This window comes from Panthera pardus, unplaced genomic scaffold, assembly GCF_024362965.1.
Source record: "Panthera pardus isolate Hobbes unplaced genomic scaffold, ASM2436296v1 HiC_scaffold_12, whole genome shotgun sequence".
NCBI classification, from domain to species: Eukaryota; Metazoa; Chordata; class Mammalia; order Carnivora; family Felidae; genus Panthera; species Panthera pardus.
In genome coordinates this window covers 103,281,423-103,301,812 of record NW_026526677.1, presented here as the reverse complement: position 1 = coordinate 103,301,812, position 20,390 = coordinate 103,281,423, and the positions used below count along the sequence as shown (strand labels likewise).

The 20,390-nt window shown below is 42.2% G+C and overlaps 1 protein-coding gene across 7 annotated transcripts in view; it reads right to left on the bottom strand.

The window, feature by feature from the left end:
• Window positions 1-20,390, bottom strand: part of USP28 (ubiquitin specific peptidase 28) — a 64,924-nt gene that overhangs the window by 37,218 nt on the left and 7,316 nt on the right. For all 7 annotated transcript variants that reach the window (XM_053900483.1, XM_053900475.1, XM_053900477.1 and 4 more), the window contains exons 2-3: window positions 9,017-9,094; window positions 7,404-7,536 (exon numbers count right to left, since the gene is read on the bottom strand). In XM_053900483.1, the coding sequence (XP_053756458.1) occupies window positions 7,404-7,536; window positions 9,017-9,094 (211 nt within the window). The remainder of the gene's footprint in view (window positions 1-7,403; window positions 7,537-9,016; window positions 9,095-20,390) is intronic.

The following is a 20,390-nucleotide window of genomic DNA, read 5'->3' as shown; positions in this document are numbered from 1 at the left end:
GCAGGAGAGGAAGCAAGGAGCCAGACAGAGATGAAGCTTTGAGCCTGAGCAGCTGGAAGGATAACTAAGTGGTCCTTCCCAGCAGTCTCTTTATATCCATTCTTAACTGCCCCCTCTGCTCCCCTGCCAATCTCCTCCTTTCTCCACACGGCAGCCAGGACAATCTTTAACTAGAAACTCGGTGCCTCCAGTCCCCTTCTCTGTTCACTCCCAAGGTTCCCAAATGCCTGGTGGGCGCCCACCCTGATCCAAAAGGTTTACGACGACATGACCCTTCTAGTTCCTCTTGCTTCTCCTTCAACCCTACTCACCTCCACCCGCCGGCCACAGTGTACCTGACACACCTCCTCAACACACCAGGCTCTGGCCTCTCTCCCCTAACCACCCTCCACTCCCGTCTGACTCTATTCCTCCTGAAGGCCTCTGTGTAGAGGCCATCTCCTCCAGGAAGTCTTCCTGGACACCCTCTGCTGGGTGAGAGGTCTTCTCTGGGCTTTCACACCACCCTGAAAACACATTTATTTTAAAACCAAGACAAAAATGCCTACCATCAGGACATACATTCACTGTGGTTCTGAACATTCTGGCCAGTTCTTACAATAAGACAATAAAAGGGGAGCTTGGGTGTTTCAGTCCATTAAGCACCCAACTCCTGATCTTGGCTCAGGTCATGATCTCACGGTTCAGGAGTTCAAGCCCTGCATCAGGTTCCAGACAGCAAGTGCAGAGCCTGCTTGAGATTCTCTGTCTCCCCCTCTCTCTCTGCCCCTCTCCCGCTCACACTCTCTCTCTCAAAAAGAAATACATGTTTTTTAAATAAATAAACTCATGCAACTGAATAAAAAAAAAAACAGGCCAATGTTAAAAACAGGCCAAGAATCTGAATAGACATTTCTCCAAAGAATATCTACAAATGGCCAATAAGCACATGAAAGGATGCTCAACATCATTAGCCATTAAGGAAATGCAAATCAAAACTACAATGTGCTATCACCCCGCACCCACCAGGACGGCTGGTATCATAAACAGACAAAACAGGAAAATAACAAGTGCTGATGAGGATTTGGAGAAATCGGAGCCCTTGTGTGTTAGCTGGAGAGGACACAAAACGGTGCAGCTGCAGTAGAAGTTTGAAGGAAGTGACTCTGGCAGCCCTTCAAAAAGTTAAACATACAAAGCTTTAGGACATTGGACTGAGCAAGGATTTCTTAGGCCACCAAAAGCACAGGGAACAAAAACAAAAATTGGCAAATGGGACAAAAGCAAACTTAAAAAAAATTTTTTGTGCATGAAAGGCCACAATCAATAGAGTAAATGGGGCACTTGGGTGCCTCAGTGGATTAAGTGTCTGACTTCGGCTCAGGTCATGATCTTGCAGTTCGAGGGTTTGGGCCCAGCATCGGGCTCTGTGTTGACAGTACGGAGCCTGCTTAGGAACTTCTGTCCCCCTCTCTCTCTGCCTCTCTCTCCTCCCCCACGTGCGTGCGCACGCTCTTTCCTTCTCTCCCTCAAAAATAAACATGAAAAAAAAAAAAGATGTAAATAGAGTAAAAAAGCAACTACTGAATGGGAGAAAGTATTTACCAATCACATATTTGATAGAAGGGTTAATATCTAGGGGCGCCTGGGTGGCCCAGTCAGTTAAGCGTCTGACTCTTGGTTTTGGCTCAGGGTCACTGTCTGGGGTTTCATGAGTTCGAGCCTCACGTCGGGTTCTGTGCTGGTGGCATGGAGCCTGCTTGGAATTCTCTCTCTCTGCCTCACCCCCACTTGCACTGTCTCTCAAATAAATAAAGGGTTAATACCTAGAACATATAAAAAACTCCTACAACTCAAACCAAAATAACCCAATTTGAAAACAGGTGAAGGACCTGAATGGATGTATCTCCAAAGATGACATACAAAGGCCCAACAAGCACATGAAAAGATGTTCAGCATCACTAATTATCAAATAAAATGCAAACCGAAACCACACTAAGGTCTCACCTCAAACTCATCAGGATGACAAGTAAAACAAACAAACAAACAGGAAATAACAAGTGCTGGTGAAGATGTTGTGAAATTGGAAGGCTTGGTGAGACTGTAAAATGGTGCAGCAACTGCTATGGAAAACAGGATAGAGGTTCCTCAAAACAAATAAAAATGGAGCCACCACACGAGCCAGCAATCTCACTGCTGGATATACATGCCAAAAGGACCGAAAGCAGGGTATCGAAGAGATAGCTGCACATCCACGTTCACAGAAGCACTATTCACAACAGCCAAGCAGTGAAAGCAACTCAAATATCCACCGACGAATAAATGGGTAAAGAAAATGCAGTGTATACATACAACAGAGTGTTATTCAGCCTTAAACAGGAAGGAAATTCTAACATAGGCTACAATGTGAACCTTGAAGGAATCATGCGAAGAGAAGTAAGCTAGCCACTGCATGATTCCACTTGAACGAGGTACTCAGAATAGTCAGAATCATAGACAGAAAGGAGAACAGTGGTTGCCAGGAGCTGAAGGGAGGAGGGAATAGGGAGTTATTGTTCAGTGCGTAGAGTTCAGTTTTGCAAGATGAAGAAGTTCTGGAGATCTACTTCACAACACTATGAATACATTTAATACTACCAAACCGTATATTTAAAAATGGTTAAGATGGTAGGGGTGCCTGGGTGGCTTAGTCACTTCAGCGTCTGACTTCAGTTCAGGTCATGATCTCCTGGTTTGTGGATTTGAGCCCCATGTTGGGCTCTGCACTGAGAGCTCAGAGCCTGGACCCTGCTTCCGATTCTGTGTCTCCCTCTCTCTCTGCCCCTCCCCCACTCACACTCTGCCTCTCTCTCAAAAATAAACATTAAAAAATTTTTTTAAATGTGGGAATGCAAGCTGGTGCAGCCACTCCGGAAAACAGGATGGAGGTTCCTCAAAAAACTAAAAATAGAACTATCCTACGACCCAGCAACTGCACTACTAGGCATTTATCCAAGGGATACGGGTGTGCTGTTTCGAAGGGACACATGCACCCCCATGTTTATAGCAGCACCATCAACAATAGCCAAAGTACGGAAAGAGCCCAAATGTCCATCGATGGATGAATGGATAAAGAAGATGTGGTATATATACATACAATGGTGTATTACTCGGCAATCAAAAAGAAGGAAATCTTGCCATTTGTGACTATGTAGATGGAACTGGAGGGTATTCTGCTAAGTGAAATTAGAGAAAGACAAAAATCATATGACTTCACTCATATGAGGACTTTGTTTCAGATAAACATAAGGGAAGAAAAGCAAAACTAATATAAAAACAGGGAGGGGGACAAACATAAGAGACCCATAAATATGGAGAACAAACTGAGGGCTACTGGAGGGGTTCTGGGAAGGGGATGGGCTAAATGGGTAAGAGGCACTAAGGAACCTACTCCTGAAATCACTGTTGCACTAGATGCTAACTAATTTGGATGTCAATTTTAAAAAAATAAAATAAATTAAATAAATAAATGTTTTAATGGTTAAGATGGCAAATTTTATGTTATGTGTTCTTGACCACAACTAAAAAAAAAAAGACTTCCAACTAATAAATTATGAAGTATTGATAGAATATTACCATTTCGAAGTCTCCAATAAAGTAAAGCATCTCAGCAATAATCACCAATGAGTGCAGAAGACACTAGGTCGGGGATTTTATAATAAATAACTCAAGCGGATAATCTTCTGAACACACTAACAATTCTAACAACACAAAAAGAGGGCGATCAGATGTTGCTTGCTTCTTCAACATGACAGAACAGAAGATACATTATACACACAATACTACCTGTGACACGGTCGTGCCAGTTAAGCACCTAAGTCTACGGGAAAGACAAGGGACAAAAAACCCATTCAAAGATACTGCAAGATTTGATTTCTTTGGACCTTAAACCGCAAGTAAAAAAGAGAGAGGGGATTTATAAAGAGTATCTTAAAAGACATTTCAAACATATCTAAGGTTTTAATGCCATCTGTATCATTATTTTTGCAAACCAACTGCAAGCGTATTGTTAATGAGATGATTAAGGAAATTTCTACACTGGTCTTTGAGTGACATTAAAGAATTATTAATTTTTAATGTGTGATAATGTTGCAGCTAAGAAAACAGTCCTCTTTTAGAAAAATTAAAACAAGGAAGTTGACACAGAATTGTTACATGACCCAGTAATTCCATTCGTAGGAATGAATTAAAAACAGATCCTCAAAAGAAACAGAATGGGAAACATGAAAATCCAATATAACAGAGAGCTGATAATGCAGACCAGTGGGTAAGTAAAGTCTTTTTTTTTAATTTTTTTTTTTTTCAACGTTTTTTATTTATTTTTGGGACAGAGAGAGACAGAGCATGAACGGGGGAGGGGCAGAGAGAGAGGGAGACACAGAATCGGAAACAGGCTCCAGGCTCCGAGCCATCAGCCCAGAGCCTGACGCGGGGCTCGAACTCACAGACCGCGAGATCGTGACCTGGCTGAAGTCGGACGCTTAACCGACTGCGCCACCCAGGCGCCCCTAATTATTTTTTTTAATGTTTATTTATTTTTGACAGAGAGAGAGAGAGAGAGAGAGAGAGAGCAAGCATGAGTGGGAAGGGGCAGAGAGAGAGGGAGACACAGAGTCCGAAGCAGGATCCAGGCTCTGAGCTGTCAGCACAGAGTCCAACGCAGGGCTCGAACTCATGGACTGCGAGATCATGACCTGAGCTGAAGTTGGATACTCAACCGACTGAGTCACCCAGGTGGCCCTAGTAAAGTCTTTTTAATAAAAGGTACCAGGACAATTGAGTAGTTGTATGGGGCCCAGTGAGTGCCAAGGAATCTAAAACTGTAACCTTACCTTGTGCCTTGCCTCCTCCCCGCAAATCCACTTCAGATGGATTAAAGAATGTGAAAAGGAAAACATTACAATTCTCATATCCTAGGACTGCAGAGTATAAAAGGAGTTCTTAAACAAAAAGCACAAACCACAGGAAAAGACTGACAAATGCAACCACAATAAAATTAAGGTATTTAGCTCACACCATAGGGTAAAAACCCAAGTCACCAACAGGGAAAAGATGTCTGTAATACAAATCCAAAAAAAGTGGGTTAATATCAAATATATATAAAGTCAATATCAGTAAGATATATATCAAGCCTAAGGCTATTATCAATAAGAGAGTATCAGGAATCAATAAGAAAAAAAGCAAACAAATAGAAAAATTGAGGCAGAAAACCCAAAGAGAAATTTCACTCACAGGAAAACGTGAGTGGTCAAAAGGACAAAGTTGCTCAATCTCCTTACCAATGTAAAAAAACACTCACTGAAAACAAGATATTTTGTAACAAAAATACGGGCAATAATTTTATAATATAACCAGTTTGAGAGCAACGGGTATCCCCAAATCCTGTTAGTGGGAGTTTAATAAATAGGTAAAAAACCTTCTGGAAAATATCATTACCTATAAAGTTGAAGATGAGAGTACCTTACTACTACCAATGACATTCCTGGGTATATGCTAACTACAGAAATTTTGCATACGTGCACAAGAAACATGAATCAAACAGCTCACAGCAACCTTGTTTATAATAGCAAAAAAAAAAAAAAAAAAAAAAAGGAAACAACCCCAGGTCAATAAACAAATATATCACTTTTGGTCTATTCAGACTATGAAAGACTACATACCAGTGAAACTAAAGGGACTGCAGTTATAACCTTCAATATGAACGAGTTTCAAAAAGAAAAATCTTAACTGAAAAGAGTCACTAGTACACTGACATATACAAGAATATTCACAGCAGCACTGTTCACAGTAACTCAAAACCGCAAAAGGCCGAAATATTCATTAACACCATCTGCCCCAGCTGATGGCTCCCTCCTCCAGGAAGCCTTCTTGGCTTCCAGGGTCCCATTTTCCCAGCTCTCCTGGTATTCCTCCAACCTCCCTGGACACTGTCCACCTGCTCCAGCCTCTGAGCACTGGGAGGGTCCATGGCTTAGTCACTGAACCCGTTCCTTTTTGCACACCCCCAACCCCTCGGGAAGCTCGTCCAGTATCCCAACTTCACGGACCATTCACAGGCTCAAGTTTTCTCTCTCTGTAGCCGGATCGCTCCCCTGAGCCGCACGCACACTTGGGTCCCCCCACTGCCTTTCAGACACTGCACTTGATGTCTAGCAGGTGCCTCAAACTCAGCACCGCCCGACGATCTCTTCACCTGCCAGCCAGTCTCTGTAGCGGTAGTTACTCCAGCATTTCCGCAGCTCGGGAACAAAACCTGGAGCCCCTTCAAGTCCTCTCTCTCTCTTTCACACACCCCTTATCTCCGCTGTAAGCAAGTCCCCCTCGGCAGGGGCTCCTCACCCCTCCGCCACCACCTCCTGGCCCACACCGCCAGAACCCGCAAAGCCTCGTGACTGCCCTGGGCTCCCTGCTCCGATCCACGCTTACTACCTCACCCCACAGCTCTGTTCTCAACAGAACCATCAGAATGACCTTCAGAAAACGGAAATCAGTTGAGGTCACGCCTCTGCTCCAAACTGTCCCAACGGCTAGCCCCTAGCTAGCGGAAAAGCCAAGCGCGCAAAGGCTCAGCATGATCCGCCTCCTGGTCTGTCTACCACCTCACCTCTCACTGCCCGCCGCACTCACGAAGCTTCCGCTCTGGCCTCGAGCAACTGATGTACATCCCTGTCTTAAGGCCTCGGTGACCTGCTCCCTCACCTCCTTTTCACTATCTTTAGTCTTAGCCCATTTAAAATCAAATCCCCAGTGCTCCTTTTTCCATTTCTTTTTTTTTTAACTTTATTTATTTTGAGAGAGAGGGAGGGAGGGAAAGACAAAAAGACAGCAGGGTAGGGGCAGAGAGAAAGAGACAGAGAATCTCAAGCAGGCTCCGTACTGACAGCACAGAGCCCGAGGTGGGGCTCGAACTCACAACCTGTGAGATCATGACCTGGGCCGGAATCAGGAGTCAGACACTCAACTGACTGAGCTACCCAGGCGCCCTTCCTTTCTCCATTTCTTTCATTCCATCCTTCACTTTTCCCTACAGTGGTTACCACGTTCTGATATGCCACATAATTTACTTACTGACTTGTGGGTTTCCCCCACAAGAAAATAAGCTGCATGAAGGCAGGGATTCTCGTTCTTCTGCTCATCTCCAGTACCTAAAGAGTGCTTGGCACATAGTAGGTGCCCATTCAATAAGTGCAGAATGAATGAATGAATGAATGAATGAATGAATCCATGGAATTGCTCAGAATTGTGCCTGGCACACAGTGATGGTTCAATAATTAGCAATTATTAGCATTATTCCCGCAGTGTTGATGTGACTGGTGGGCAACTCATGTACACTCATCTCTTACGTTCTGCTAGTTCAGAGCAGGACGGAGACAGGATACACCTACTTGCTAATACTTCTTTGCTAGCAGCTCTCGCCTCTGCTTCAGATGGTTCCGTAGCAACAGTGTCTTGCCCGGGCTCTTTAACTCTTTCTTCAGTGAGGAGGCTGACCGCCTGGGTGATGTCACCATTACTGGCCTAATGAAAGGGAAAACACAGACATTTCAAAAGTAAAGCATCACAGCATTTAAAATAAATAGTGAGTGAGTTTTTTTGGTTTAACTCCTGACTACCGTGGTGACATTCTGAGTAATTCAAGGCATAAGGTAGAAAGGAGAAGAGAGTATGGCGGAGGACAGCAAGGGTACTACGCTCAAAGCTTGTATCAAATGGTTGGCTCCAGGAAGGGAGCTGCCATGTTCTGATTTCCCACAACACGCAGAGAAGAATGAAATCTTGCTGGAGATTTGTTCTCACTGCTCTGGAAGTTACTGCTCCTGATTTGACAGGCTAGCAAAGGCATGATGTATCAAAAGGGGCTGACAGTTAAAACAGACATCCTAAAAGAAGTCAGCCTCTACAATAAAAATGTTAGGCAGTTACCATATTCGATAGTGGTGACCATACTTCTGTCTGTTTTTAACTTTTTATTAGGAAAACTTTCTAACATACACAACAGTAGAGGGAATGTATAATTGAACCCTATGCACCCGTCACTCAGCTACAACAATTATCAAGTCATGGTCGATCTTGTTTTGCCTAACCTCTCCCAGACACTGTGAAGCAAATCCTAAGCTTTTCTTTTTAATTTTTTTTAACATTTATTTATTTTGAGAGAGAGCACACGTGAGACACAGTGAGAGAGCATGGAGGAAGGGCAGACAGAGGGGGAGAGAATCCCAAGAAGGCTCTGCGCTCGAGTCCGATGCAGGACTAGAACTCACAAACCACGACATCATGACCTGAGCCGAAATCAAGAGTTGGATGCTTAATTGACTGAGCCATCCAGGCGCCCGACAAATCCTAAGCATCTTATCAATACATCAGAATGTATCTTTTCAAAAATATAACCCACAATGCTATTAGCACACCTTAACAGTAACAAGTGTTTTGGGGTGCCTGGGTGGCTCAGTAGGTTAAGCATTCGACTTTGGCTCAGGTCATGATCTCGCGATTTGTGAGTTTGAGTCCCATGTTGGGCTCTGTGCTGACAGCTCAAAGCCTGGAGCCTGCTTTGGATTCTGTGTCTCCCCCTCTCTCTCTCTCACCCACTTACTCTGTCTCTTTCTCTCTCTCAAGATTAAATAAACATTAAAAAAAATTTTTTTTAAATAGTAACAAGTGTTTTAATATCATATAACCAGTTCAAACTTACCTGACTCAACGATTTTTGAGTTTGTTTGAGTCACGATCCATATAAAGGCTATAAAACGCAATTGGCAGATGCGTTTCTTAAATCTCTTTTGCTCTGTATGGTTGTTCCCAGTTAAGTCTCCCCCATCCTCAACATCCCCCCACCCTTATAATTCACATAGAGAAGATACTGGGTGATCTGACCCGTAGAGCTTCCGTCCCTGTATGCACTTTCGTTTTGACATAAAAATAGCTTGACTTGACATAACCATGATATGGACAACTATTTTAAAGCCTGTTGACTAACAGCGGTCTTGAAACTAACCTTCAGAGCTTCATGAAGAAAGGAAGGGTCCTGAATGCCTGTGATTTCTCTTAGTTGGTTTAACAGCATTTGGCAGCTCTGTATTTGAGAAACAAACAAAAAAAAAGCCAGAGACAGGTCAGTCAGAAAGTAAACCTGGATACATTTCAAGAATTTAAGTACAAGCATCTTGGATAATCAGGCTTGAGACTTGCATATTTTAGTTTAAGGAACTGACAAACTCCAAGCAACACAGTATTGACTGTCAGACACATTCTAAAATGCCAAATTTATTTCTCTTGTAAAAGGTTAATCATGAAAAATGCTTTTGGCACTGGTGGGAAATAATATTAGTAAACAGTAAAACTATTAACAGTAAAACTATTAAGTACGTACAATATTTAAATGGAGTAGTTAGCCCTCGTAGTAGCTAAAGTGCCTGAGGTTTTTCTTTCTGTGAGTAATACATAACTGGGTCATATAAGGAGTCCAGGGAATTTGCATGGATGTGAAGATGTGCTATTTTAAGCCACACTGCACATGCCATTTTTATGTGTCATTTTTCACTGACAATAAATTTCCAATCGCGTAATTAACAAATGATACCACCAACGTCATGATTTAAAACTTCAGATTTGATTGCTTACAAAGCAGAGACAGAACCAACATTTTCTGAATTGTAAATAAAATTCCAGAGGGAATAAACTGTGGAAGCCTTTGTCTTCATTAATCAGAATCATGGAAAAACCTATCTTGTTAACTTCCAGCTACCACAAGATCAGTTTCTAACTCCTTTACAGCCTTCAAGTCTTCATTGGAACACTTTACCCTGTTTTGCACAAAGACAAAAGTTAACACAAAACACCTATTTTTCACAAGCAAGCTCGCTCTAAAGAACTGGCTCGCCCAATTCTTCTAGATAGATTACTGAAAACGAAATAGTTCAAATTTAATTCAGCGAAAAGAAATCAAATTTATACCATGCCTAAGGTTGTTTTGATATTAAGCCCCAATTCAATATCTGATGCTCCCCATCAACTATCTTTCAGTTAGTAATATGTCTCCAAGAGGCAGTCTACACTCACTGTCAGCTGTAACAGAAATAGTATCCTATGTTTTTCAACAGCTGAGGGCCCAACGCAACACTTAAATATCACACAACTAGAAATAACTAACTGAAACAGACTTGCACAAGTGCTCAGAAAAGCATCAACAGTCTTTCTGCTCTGGTCATGGGCCACAGTCATAGGATAGAAATGGAACCCGATGCTGCTGAGACCAGCACTCTTGGAGGCTATGAGTCTTGTCAAAGGTAGTCACTGCCTGTATACTGGGACAGTGCTATCAGACTAAAAGGGTCTGGATTTAGCCTTGGCAAATGCTAGCATAGGGCTTTTAGAAAAATAAAGTGTTAAAAAGTTTTTTTCCCCAAACTAATTCTTTTTTTCTTTAATAATTTTTTTAAGTTTATTTATTTTGAGAGAGACAGTGGGGGAGGGGCAGAGAGACAGAAGGAGAGAGAGGATCCCAAGCAGGCTCTGCACTGCCAGCAGGGCCCGATGTGAGGCTCGATCTTGTAAACTGTGAGATTGTGACCTGAGCCGAAATTGAGAGTTGGACACTCAACCAAGTGAGCCACCAAGGCACCCCTCAAAATAATTCTAATTCCATTTTATTTTATGTGTAAAAGTGTGTGAATCTATACATCTCAATCATACACAATTTTCTAAGAAATCAAAATCAATATGCCTCAAAAAGGGTGGAATAATACAGAACTTCATCAAGTTATGACGGAGTTACATGCCAGTAAAGCTATCGTTAGTTGAAAATATCATGAAGTGGAAAATGCAGTTAATAGACCTAACCTCCCCAACATCACAGCTTAGCCTAAGCCTACCTCAGATGTGCTCAGAACACTTACATGGGCCTACAGTAGGGAAAAAAAATCATCCAACACAAAACCTATTTTCTTTTTTTTTTCTTTTTTTTTTTTTAATTTTAACGTTTATTTATTTTTGAGACAGAGAGAGACAGAGCATGAATGTGGGGAGGGTCAGAGACAGAGGGAGACACAGAATCGGAAGCAGGCTCCAGGCTACAAGCCGTCAGCACAGAGCCTGATGCGGGGCTCGAACTCATGAACCACGAGTTCATGACCTGAGCCGAAGTCGGACACTTAACCGACTGAGCCACCCAGGCGCCCCAAAACCTATTTTATAATAAAGCGATGAATATCTCACGCAGTGTATTGAATGCTGTACAGAAAGTGAAAACCAGAATGGTTGTAAATGTATCAGTTGATGACCCCCCAAGGTAGCGCGGCTGACTGCCCCTGGGCCAGCATCACCAGAGAGGAGCATATCGCATAGTGCCGGCTTGAGGAAAAGATCGAAATTCCAAATTCAAGGTATGGTTCCTACTGGATGCATGCCACACTTACACCAATGTAAAGTTGAACCCTCATACGTCTGTAATTGGGAGGGGGAAACGAGTGGCGGTTATCCCTAAACTGGAACTAACAAGGTAGCAATGGGATTGATAATCACATCTTCATCTCCAATCACCCTGTGTACCAACTGACACTTTGGATTCCCAGAAAATCACGCCAGTCAGAAATAGTAGTTAACGTACGCTGCTGACTGTCAGAAAGGCAATGCTATACATGCTCCGTATGTATTAACTAATTTCAGTTTCACCCTCCTAAGAAAGCTGTGACAGGTATTATGCCGCTGTGACAGAGAACAAGCACAGGGAGGTCCCTGCACCAACACAAGGTTACTAGTAGGAAGGGCTGCTGTGAGATCTGACCCCGGGCTGCCCTGCCACGGGAGTCTGCACCCTACACCAGGCTGTATCTGAGAAGACAAGGGCAACAGGCAAGAATACCTATTTCAGGGGTGCCTGGGTGGCTCAGTTGGTTGAGCATCCGACTTGGGCTCAGGTCATGATCTCACCGTTCGCAGGTTCAAGCCCCGTGTCAGGCCCTGTGCTGACAGCTCAGAGCCTGGAGCCTGCTTCCGATTCTGTGTCTCCCTCTCTCTCTGCCCCTCCCCTGCTTGTGCTCTCTCTCTCTCTCTCTCTCTCTCAAAAATGAATAAACATTAAAAAAAAAAAAAGTACGTATTTAATGCAAACCAATGCAGATAACGAATTCTTGTATTTTGACCTTAGTCTTGCATCTTTGGGAGTTTTCTATCACTATTTTGCCTGCCTTACAAAACCACACCTTTGACTACTTAGACAATCAGTTCTAAAACAGGAAAGTACTGTGTCAGAGGTAAACACTACTTTTGACTGAATCTGAACAGCACACTTACTTTATGCACCACAAAGGAGAAAAAACAGTTGCCACTTAAACCAGGACACAATGCCTTCATGACAGTCCCAGGAGACACGTGAATTGGTCACGCCAGCTTCCTGCAGCCCTAAAATTTCTTATTTATTTCGAGAAATACAGCCATTTCCCCCGCTTCCCCAGGTGCATTGCCTGGCATGGGACAAGCAATTCTTTTGCATGTTTCTCAGCAACAAAACTTAATATACCTAGGGTGGCTTCCTTTCTTAGGTCCCATAAAACACTCGATTGTACCTTTGCAAGAAAATTTGAAACTGCGATCATCCCTCCAGGGACAAATATTTTGCCTCCCATAAAATCATCTGCTGTTCTGTTTCTATGCCTTTCTTCATCCAGTTTTCTTTTTTCATTTAAATGCCAAATCACAGTGTGATCTTTTAATTTTTTTAATGTTTATTTATTTTGGAGAGACAGACAGAGACAGAGCACGAAAAGAGGAGGGGCAGAGAGACAGGGAGACACAGAATCCGAAGCAGGCTCCAGGCTCTGAGCTGTCAGCACGGAGCCCGATGTGGGGCTCAAACCTGTGAACTGTGAGATCATGACCAGAGCCAAAGTTGGACACTTAACCAACTGAGCCACACAGGTGCCCCACACTGTGATCTTTTAAACTGAAAAGTTAACTAACTAAACTAAAAATTCAACTAACCAACAGCACATACACTCAACCGCCAGGACAGTAGGAACAGCTCTGACCAAGCACAAACGTGTGAAGATAGTCTAAGTACCTCCTACCTGCTACTTGCAGACAGACAATGTAAGGAACATCTCAACTTCAGAGATCTCAGAATGCCAAATAAATGTGAATCAGTGAAATATGGCACTCAAGTATTAAATAATTCACCAATCGTCATATTTAGCCATGGATTAAAGCCCCACTCCCCTTTCTCCACTTTGTAAGATAAGCAGTGGACACTAATACATCTAGAATAACACACACACGAAAGGAAAATAAACTCTGAGTCCCCCCTTTTTAAAAGCTACTGGTCGGTTAAGCGTCTGACTCTGGATTTCAGCTCAGGTCATGATCTCAGGGTTGGTGAGTTCAAGCCCCGGGTCAGGCTCTGTGCTGTCAGTGCAGAAAAAAGTTTCTGGACACAGATGACAACTATGTAAAATCATTTTGTACAACTCCAGGAACAATACACTACATGTTACTTCAAATCCAAACTCCTGATTTTGTTTCTCAAAGGCCATTATCTGCTTCTACCTTTAACCTGCCCATCATTTTCTCCTACTCAGTCCTTACCTCACAAATGCATCCTCTCTCATGCCTTCTAGTGTTAAACTTCTGTTATCTCCAGGAATGCCCAATTCCATAGTCCAGGGCTATATTCATCCCTTTTTTTTTTTTTTTAAGTTTATTTATTTTTGAGAGAGAAAAAGGAAGAATGAGCATGGGAGGGGCAGAGAGAGGGGGAGAGAGAGAGAATCCCAAGCAGGCTCCATGCGGTCAGCACTGATCCCAACGCAGGGCTCAATCCCATGAACCACGAGATCATGGCTTGAGCCAAAGCTGGATGCTTAACCAACTGAGCTACCCAGGCGCCCCAAGGGATAGATTCATCTCACTTCCTCCTTAAAGTCATTCCCAAGAACTCTGGTCCACACTATTCTCTACCTTTCGAATCCCCCATATTGCGGGAACAAATGAGCTTGTGAATGAAAGGGACTAAACGGTCTTTACCCGGTATTTCTCATCATGTGGTTCTCTAACTGTTTTCAAGGGGAAATTCCTGCCTCCATAAAGGCAAGAATCATACAACATAATACCTAATTTGAACCATGCAAAGGACTGTGCTGGTAACAGTTGGGACTATCATGTCAACATCTTCTTTGTGCCCAGAACCTTAGGTGCCTCACACACACGTCATCCTTGTAACAACCCTAAAAGGTAGGAATCGTTATCTTCGTTGTGCAGATTAGGAAACTATGGTTTACAAAATCCATTTTGTCATCACATGTCTTGAATTAAAAAGGCCAATCAGAGATAACTATTACGAACCTGAATAACAAATTTTATAAGGATTAAGCCGTGCTCCTGACATACACAAATAACGGCAATATGACTCAGTCTCGGGACTGTTTAGCTAAACCTATGTAATTAGTTAAACAAAGCCCAAATCCTAGGAAGTGTGCTACGTTTCAGGTATTAGTTTAACAGTAACAGACACACTACGCTCATTAGGATCCTACTGTATTAGTAACTCCCAGCTTTTCCGGGCACTCCTCAAGAAGCTGATTTAAATATTAACTTCACCATAACTACGAGGCAATATACACAGCCCACACCCAACGGGAGACAAGACAAAGCTTGTGCTCCAGTCATAATGAAGTCAAATAACTGGCAAGAGCCAACAGGTTTGCATTTCCTTAGCTAAATCCACATTGTTTTCATTAAACAAAAAGTACTCTCTTTTCTTGCCCAGAGGCAGTGAAGAAAGACAGGGACACACAAATCTCTAGAAAGAAGAAACTCAAGCTTTATGACCTCGGCCACTCAGTGATTTTGGTGCAATCCAGTCCACTTCTCAGAACTGATGTTTTCTTAAAGCAAAGACAATAATTCATCCCACAATAAGCGATGAAAAGGACTATTCACATAATAAACCCTAACACCTCTAATCCTACTGCAGCTAAATTTGAACTCTCTTTGATCAGATGAGGCAAATTTGTGAAATTAATACTTAAGAGTTTTATCTTTAAAACACCCACTTTAGGAGCACCTGGGTGGCTCAGTCATTTGGGCGTGTGACTTCGGCTCAGGTCACGATCTCACTGTCTGTGGAGTTCAAGCCCCGCGTCTGGCTCTGTGCTGACAGCTCAGAGCCTGGAGCCTGCTTGGGAATCTGTGTCTCCCTCTCTCTCTGCCCCTCCCTTGTCCACGCTCTGTCTCTGTCTCTCAAAAATAAATATTCGGAAAATTTTTTTGTTTTAATAAAATAAAACACGCAGTTTAGCATGGTGATGAGGAGCTTTCTAAATTATTCCATTCCTTCATACAGGAATGCTATTGTCATTCAGACATACACGTTTCCTAATCTCAATTGTCTATTCTTCCAAAGACATTTCTAAATTTGAAGCTAAGTGAATAACTGATAAATGTTCTCTTACTCCAAAAAACTACCAAAGTTCTTTGTAAGTATGCCTAATGAAGTCCTCTTCAAAATTAAAGATCTGCTTTTCCAATTTTAAAATGTAACTTAAGGGGCACCTGCGTGGCTCAGTCCGACTCTTGATTTGAGCTCAGGTCATGATCACAGGGTTCTGGAGTTCAAGACCTACACGGGGCTCTGCCTGGGTGGTTCAGAGCTTGCTTGGGATTCTCTCTCTCCCTCTCTCTACCCCTCCCCCACTCGCACTGTGTCTGTCTCCCTCTCTCTCTCTGAAAATAAATAGACTTTAAAATTTTTTTTTACATTTATTTATTTTTGAGAGACAAAGTGAGACAAAGCGAGAGTGGAGGAGGGACAGAGAGGGAGACACAGAATCTGACGCAAACTCCAGGCTCTGAGCTATCGGCACAGAGCCCGATATGAGGCTTGAACCCACAAACCATGAGATCATGACCTGAGCTGGAGTCAGATGTTCAACCGACTGAGCCACCCAGGTGCCCCTCAAAATAAATAAACCTTAAAAATAAAAATAAATAAAATGAAACTTAAGTACCCAAGGAAAGCAAAAGTATAGCTGTAGGAATCAAAGAAAATATTTAGCAGCAACTCCAGAAATCCAGTCTGGACATCAGGGTCTTAGATGCATCCAGAGTCGGCCACTGACCCTCCATATTCCACAAAACAAGGACCTGGCCACAAAAGCCCTGGTGCCTTCTCAGTTCTTCCAGCAACAAGTCCACGTTTATTCCAACAACCCCTATTTACTCATAACATGTCATGAGGATAAGACTCTCTATCCTTTTTAGTGAACAAAACTAAACTCCCTGAAAGAGGCTACTTCACAACTTACTTCAATGACGCATCAAGTAGGTACGTGATGAAAAGGACGGTTTCAGTTCATCCACTGGCCCATGGTTTTTAAAAAGCATTAAAAGCTTTTAAAATGTAGCCACTCTCGTGTGGCACAGAAGGGGGTTTAAACTCGAATTAAAAACCAGGAAGGAACTAACCATTATTCACTTTTCAATTTTTTTCACCTCTTTTTTTTCAAATGCGCAGAGAAATTCCAACAGTAGAAAAGGATACACAGCGAAAAGGAATTTCTCCCTTCTTTCCATCTCAGTCCCATTTCCCAGGAGTAACCACCATTATCTTTCCAGATAATGGTATCTTTCCAGAAATGGCCAATGCACATGAATATATGTTTTCAACTGGATGTCACGTCCTGCAACTTTCTTCTTTCATACTGTAGAACACATTAAGACAAGGCTTTTTCATTTCTCTGAATATGTGCCCCAATCAAGTACAAGAAATGAGGCCGGGAAACTGTTCCAATAAGGACATACAGAATGCATCTTCCCAAATTAAAGAAAATGCCATATTTAGTAATATATTGCTAAGGTCAATGGGGGAAACCAGGAAGGTAAGGGCAAAGATAGAAGAAATCAAATCCACATGCTTCCAGTTTTAGAAATCTAACAGTGAAATTCGAAGTTATTATTAGGAGGGACTCTGTGTGCAGTTTCTATTTGCGATAAGCAACGGGGACTTGAGAGGTGGTGTGGGACTGGATTAGGAAAGGTTCTCAATGTCAGCATGAGGTTGGACTTGATCTGATGAACAATGGAAAACAGGTCCCTTGGCAGGGAAAAAATAGGAAGGAAAATAAAGGTGCTTTAAGGAGGGTAATCTAGCACAGGTGAACAGCTATTTCAAGGCGAAACGAGACTACGGAAAGAAAGCTACCGATAAAAACAGGTGTGACTGGACAGGGAGGATGCAGGTAGGAGAACGGAGAAGGTGGGATACACAGTGAACAGCTCAAAGAATGGAGAAACGGAGTTTAGTCAAATATTTGAAACTGGACGCCTGAGAGAATCCCGCTGACCATTACAGAAAAGGAGACTAGTGAGAAACCCAACCAATGTAATATACCACACTGACAGAACAAGGGGGAGAAAACACACGGTTCTCTTGACTGATGTTGAAAAAGCATTTGACAAAATTCATCACCTCTTCATGATAAAAACAATCAGAAAACTAGGAATGGAAGGGAATTCCCTCAACATGATAAAAAGGGCCTTTATTAAAAAGCAAAAACAAAAACTCACAGCTAATATCATACTCAGTAGTCAAAGACTAGAAAGCCATCCCAAAATCAGGAATAAGACAAGGATGCCCACTTTCACCACTGCTATTCAACATCATTTTGAAAGTTCTGGCCAGAGCAATTAGGCAAGTAAAAGAAAAGGCATCCAAACTGGAAAGGATCTGCCTCTGTTCACAGATGACAGGATACATAAAACCCCAAAGGAGCTACATCTGCTTGTTTGCTGACTTACAATTCAGCAAAGTTGCTACAAGATCAACACGCAAAAATCAACTGTTTCTGTAGAGCAGCAATGAACAATATGAAAAAGAAATTAAAAAAACAATTCCAGGGGCACCTGGGTGGCTCAGTCCGTTGAGGGTCTGACTTCAGCTCAGGTCACGATCTCGCGGTTCGTTGAGTTCAAGCCCTGTGTCGGGCTCACTGCTGTCAGCCCACTTGCTTCAGATCCTCTGTTCCCTTGCTCTCTGCCCCTCCCCCGCTTGCACTCCTCCAAAAATAAATAAATAAACGCACACATATATATTTTAATCCCATTTATAATATCCAAAAAAGTAAAATACCTAGGAACAAATTTAGCCAAACAGGTGATAGACTTGTACTCTGAAAAGTATAAAACATTGTAAAAAAAAAAAAAAGAAGAAAGTTAAAGAAAACGTAAATGAATGGCAAGATATTCAGGTTGATGCATTGTAAGACTGGATTAGTCATGGTTCTCCAGAGAAAGAAACAAACAACAGGGCGTGTGCATGCGCGCGCGCGCGCGCGTGTGTAAATGAACACTGCTTTCCTAGTTTCCTGTTGGGGAGATGGGTGGGTGAGAAGTAATTTATTATAAGGAATTGGCGCTTGCAATCATGGAGGCTGATAAGTCCCCAGATCTTCAGTTGGCAAGTTGCACATCCAGAAGAGCTGGAGATGTAGTTCCAGTCTCAGGTGGAAAGCCAGAGAACCAGGAGAGCTGACAATGTAAGTTCCAGTCTGAGGGCAGGAGACCAAAGGCCCAGCTGAACAGTCAGGTAGGTGACCTTCCCTCTTCCTCAGCCTTATTTGTTCTATCCAGGTTTTCAATTGATTGGATGAGGCCCACAGACACCAGGGAGAGCAATCTGCTTTACTCCCTCTACAACTCAAATGTTAATCTTATTCAGAAGCACCCTCACAGACATACAATTGACCAAATGTCTGGGCACCTCATTCTCCAGGCAGGCTGACACACAAAATAAACCATCTCAAAAGACTTCATATTGTTAAGATGGCAATATTATGCAAAGTGACCTGCAAATTCAATGCAATCTCTGTCCAAATTCCAACGGCCATTTTTGCAGAAACAGAAAAGTGGAGCCTCAAATTCATAAGGAATTTCAATGGGCCCTGAAGAGCCAAAACAATATTGAAAAAACCAAACAAAACAAAGTTGGAGGACTCACACTTCTGGACTTCAAAAGCTATTAAAAAGCTACAGGAATCATGCCAGTGTAATATGGCAAAGGACTGACATACAGATCAGTGAATTAGACTTGGGAATTTAGACTTGGGAATAGACTTGGGAATTGACCATACATCTATGGTCAATTAATCTCTGACAAAGGTGCCAAGACCATTCGATGGGGAATAATTAGTCTCTTCAAAAACTGATGCTGTCACAAGTACACATTCGCATGCAAAAGAATCAAGTTGGACCCCTACCTCCACCATAAACTAACTCAAAATGGATAAGTAACCTAAATATGAGCGCTAAAATGACAAAACTCTTAAAATATAGAAGTAAATCTTCATGATCTTGGATTTGGCAATGGATTAGATACGGCACCAAAAGCATAAGCAACAACAACAAAAAAAAAGGAGGTAAACAAGACTTCACCAAAATTAAAAACTTTTGTGCATCAAAAAACATTATCAAGAAAATGAAATGACAACCTCCAGGAGGAGAGAAAACATTTCCAAATCATAAATCTGGTAAAAGTCTAGTATCCAGATATATTACAACTCTTATAATTCAAACAACCAAACACAAACAAATGCAATTCGAAAAATGGGCAAAGGACTTGAACAGACATTTCTCCAAAGAAACTACATAAATGGCCAATAAGCACATGAAAAGAGGGTCAACAGTAGCCATCAGGAAAATGCAAATCAAAATTATAATGAGTTACCACTTCACACACATGAGGATGGCTCTTATACAACAAAACAAAGGAAAAACGGAAAATAAATGTTTGGAGAGGATGGAGGTGGAGAAATTAAAACCCTTGTGCACTGCTGGGGGTGGAGGGACATAAAATGTCGCACCTGCTATGGAAAACGGTTTGGCAGTTCCCCAAAAGACTCAAGACAGAATTGCCATATGACCCAGCAATTCTACTTGGAGGAATATATCTAAAAGAATCAGAAACAGGTACTCAAAAATGTTTGCACATGAATGTTCACAGTAGCTCTATTCATAAAAGCCAAAAGGGAGATACAACTCAATTGTCCACCAATGGAAAAATGGATAAAATGTAGTAGATTCACAGAGTGGAATACTACCCAGTCATTAAAATGAATGAAGCACAGATAGATACAAGCTACAATGTGGCTGAAACATGAGAATGTTATACTAAGTAAAAGAAGCCAGACACAAAAGGTCCCATATTGTAGGATTCCATTTATATGGAATATCCAAAATAAGTAAATGGAGAGACAGAAAGCAGATCCGTGTTGCCAGGGGCCCGAGCGAAGGAAGGACTAGGGAGTAACTGCTTAGTGGATACGGGTTTTCTCTTGTGGTTTTCAAAATGTTTTTAGAACTACACGAAGGTGGTGGCTGCACAA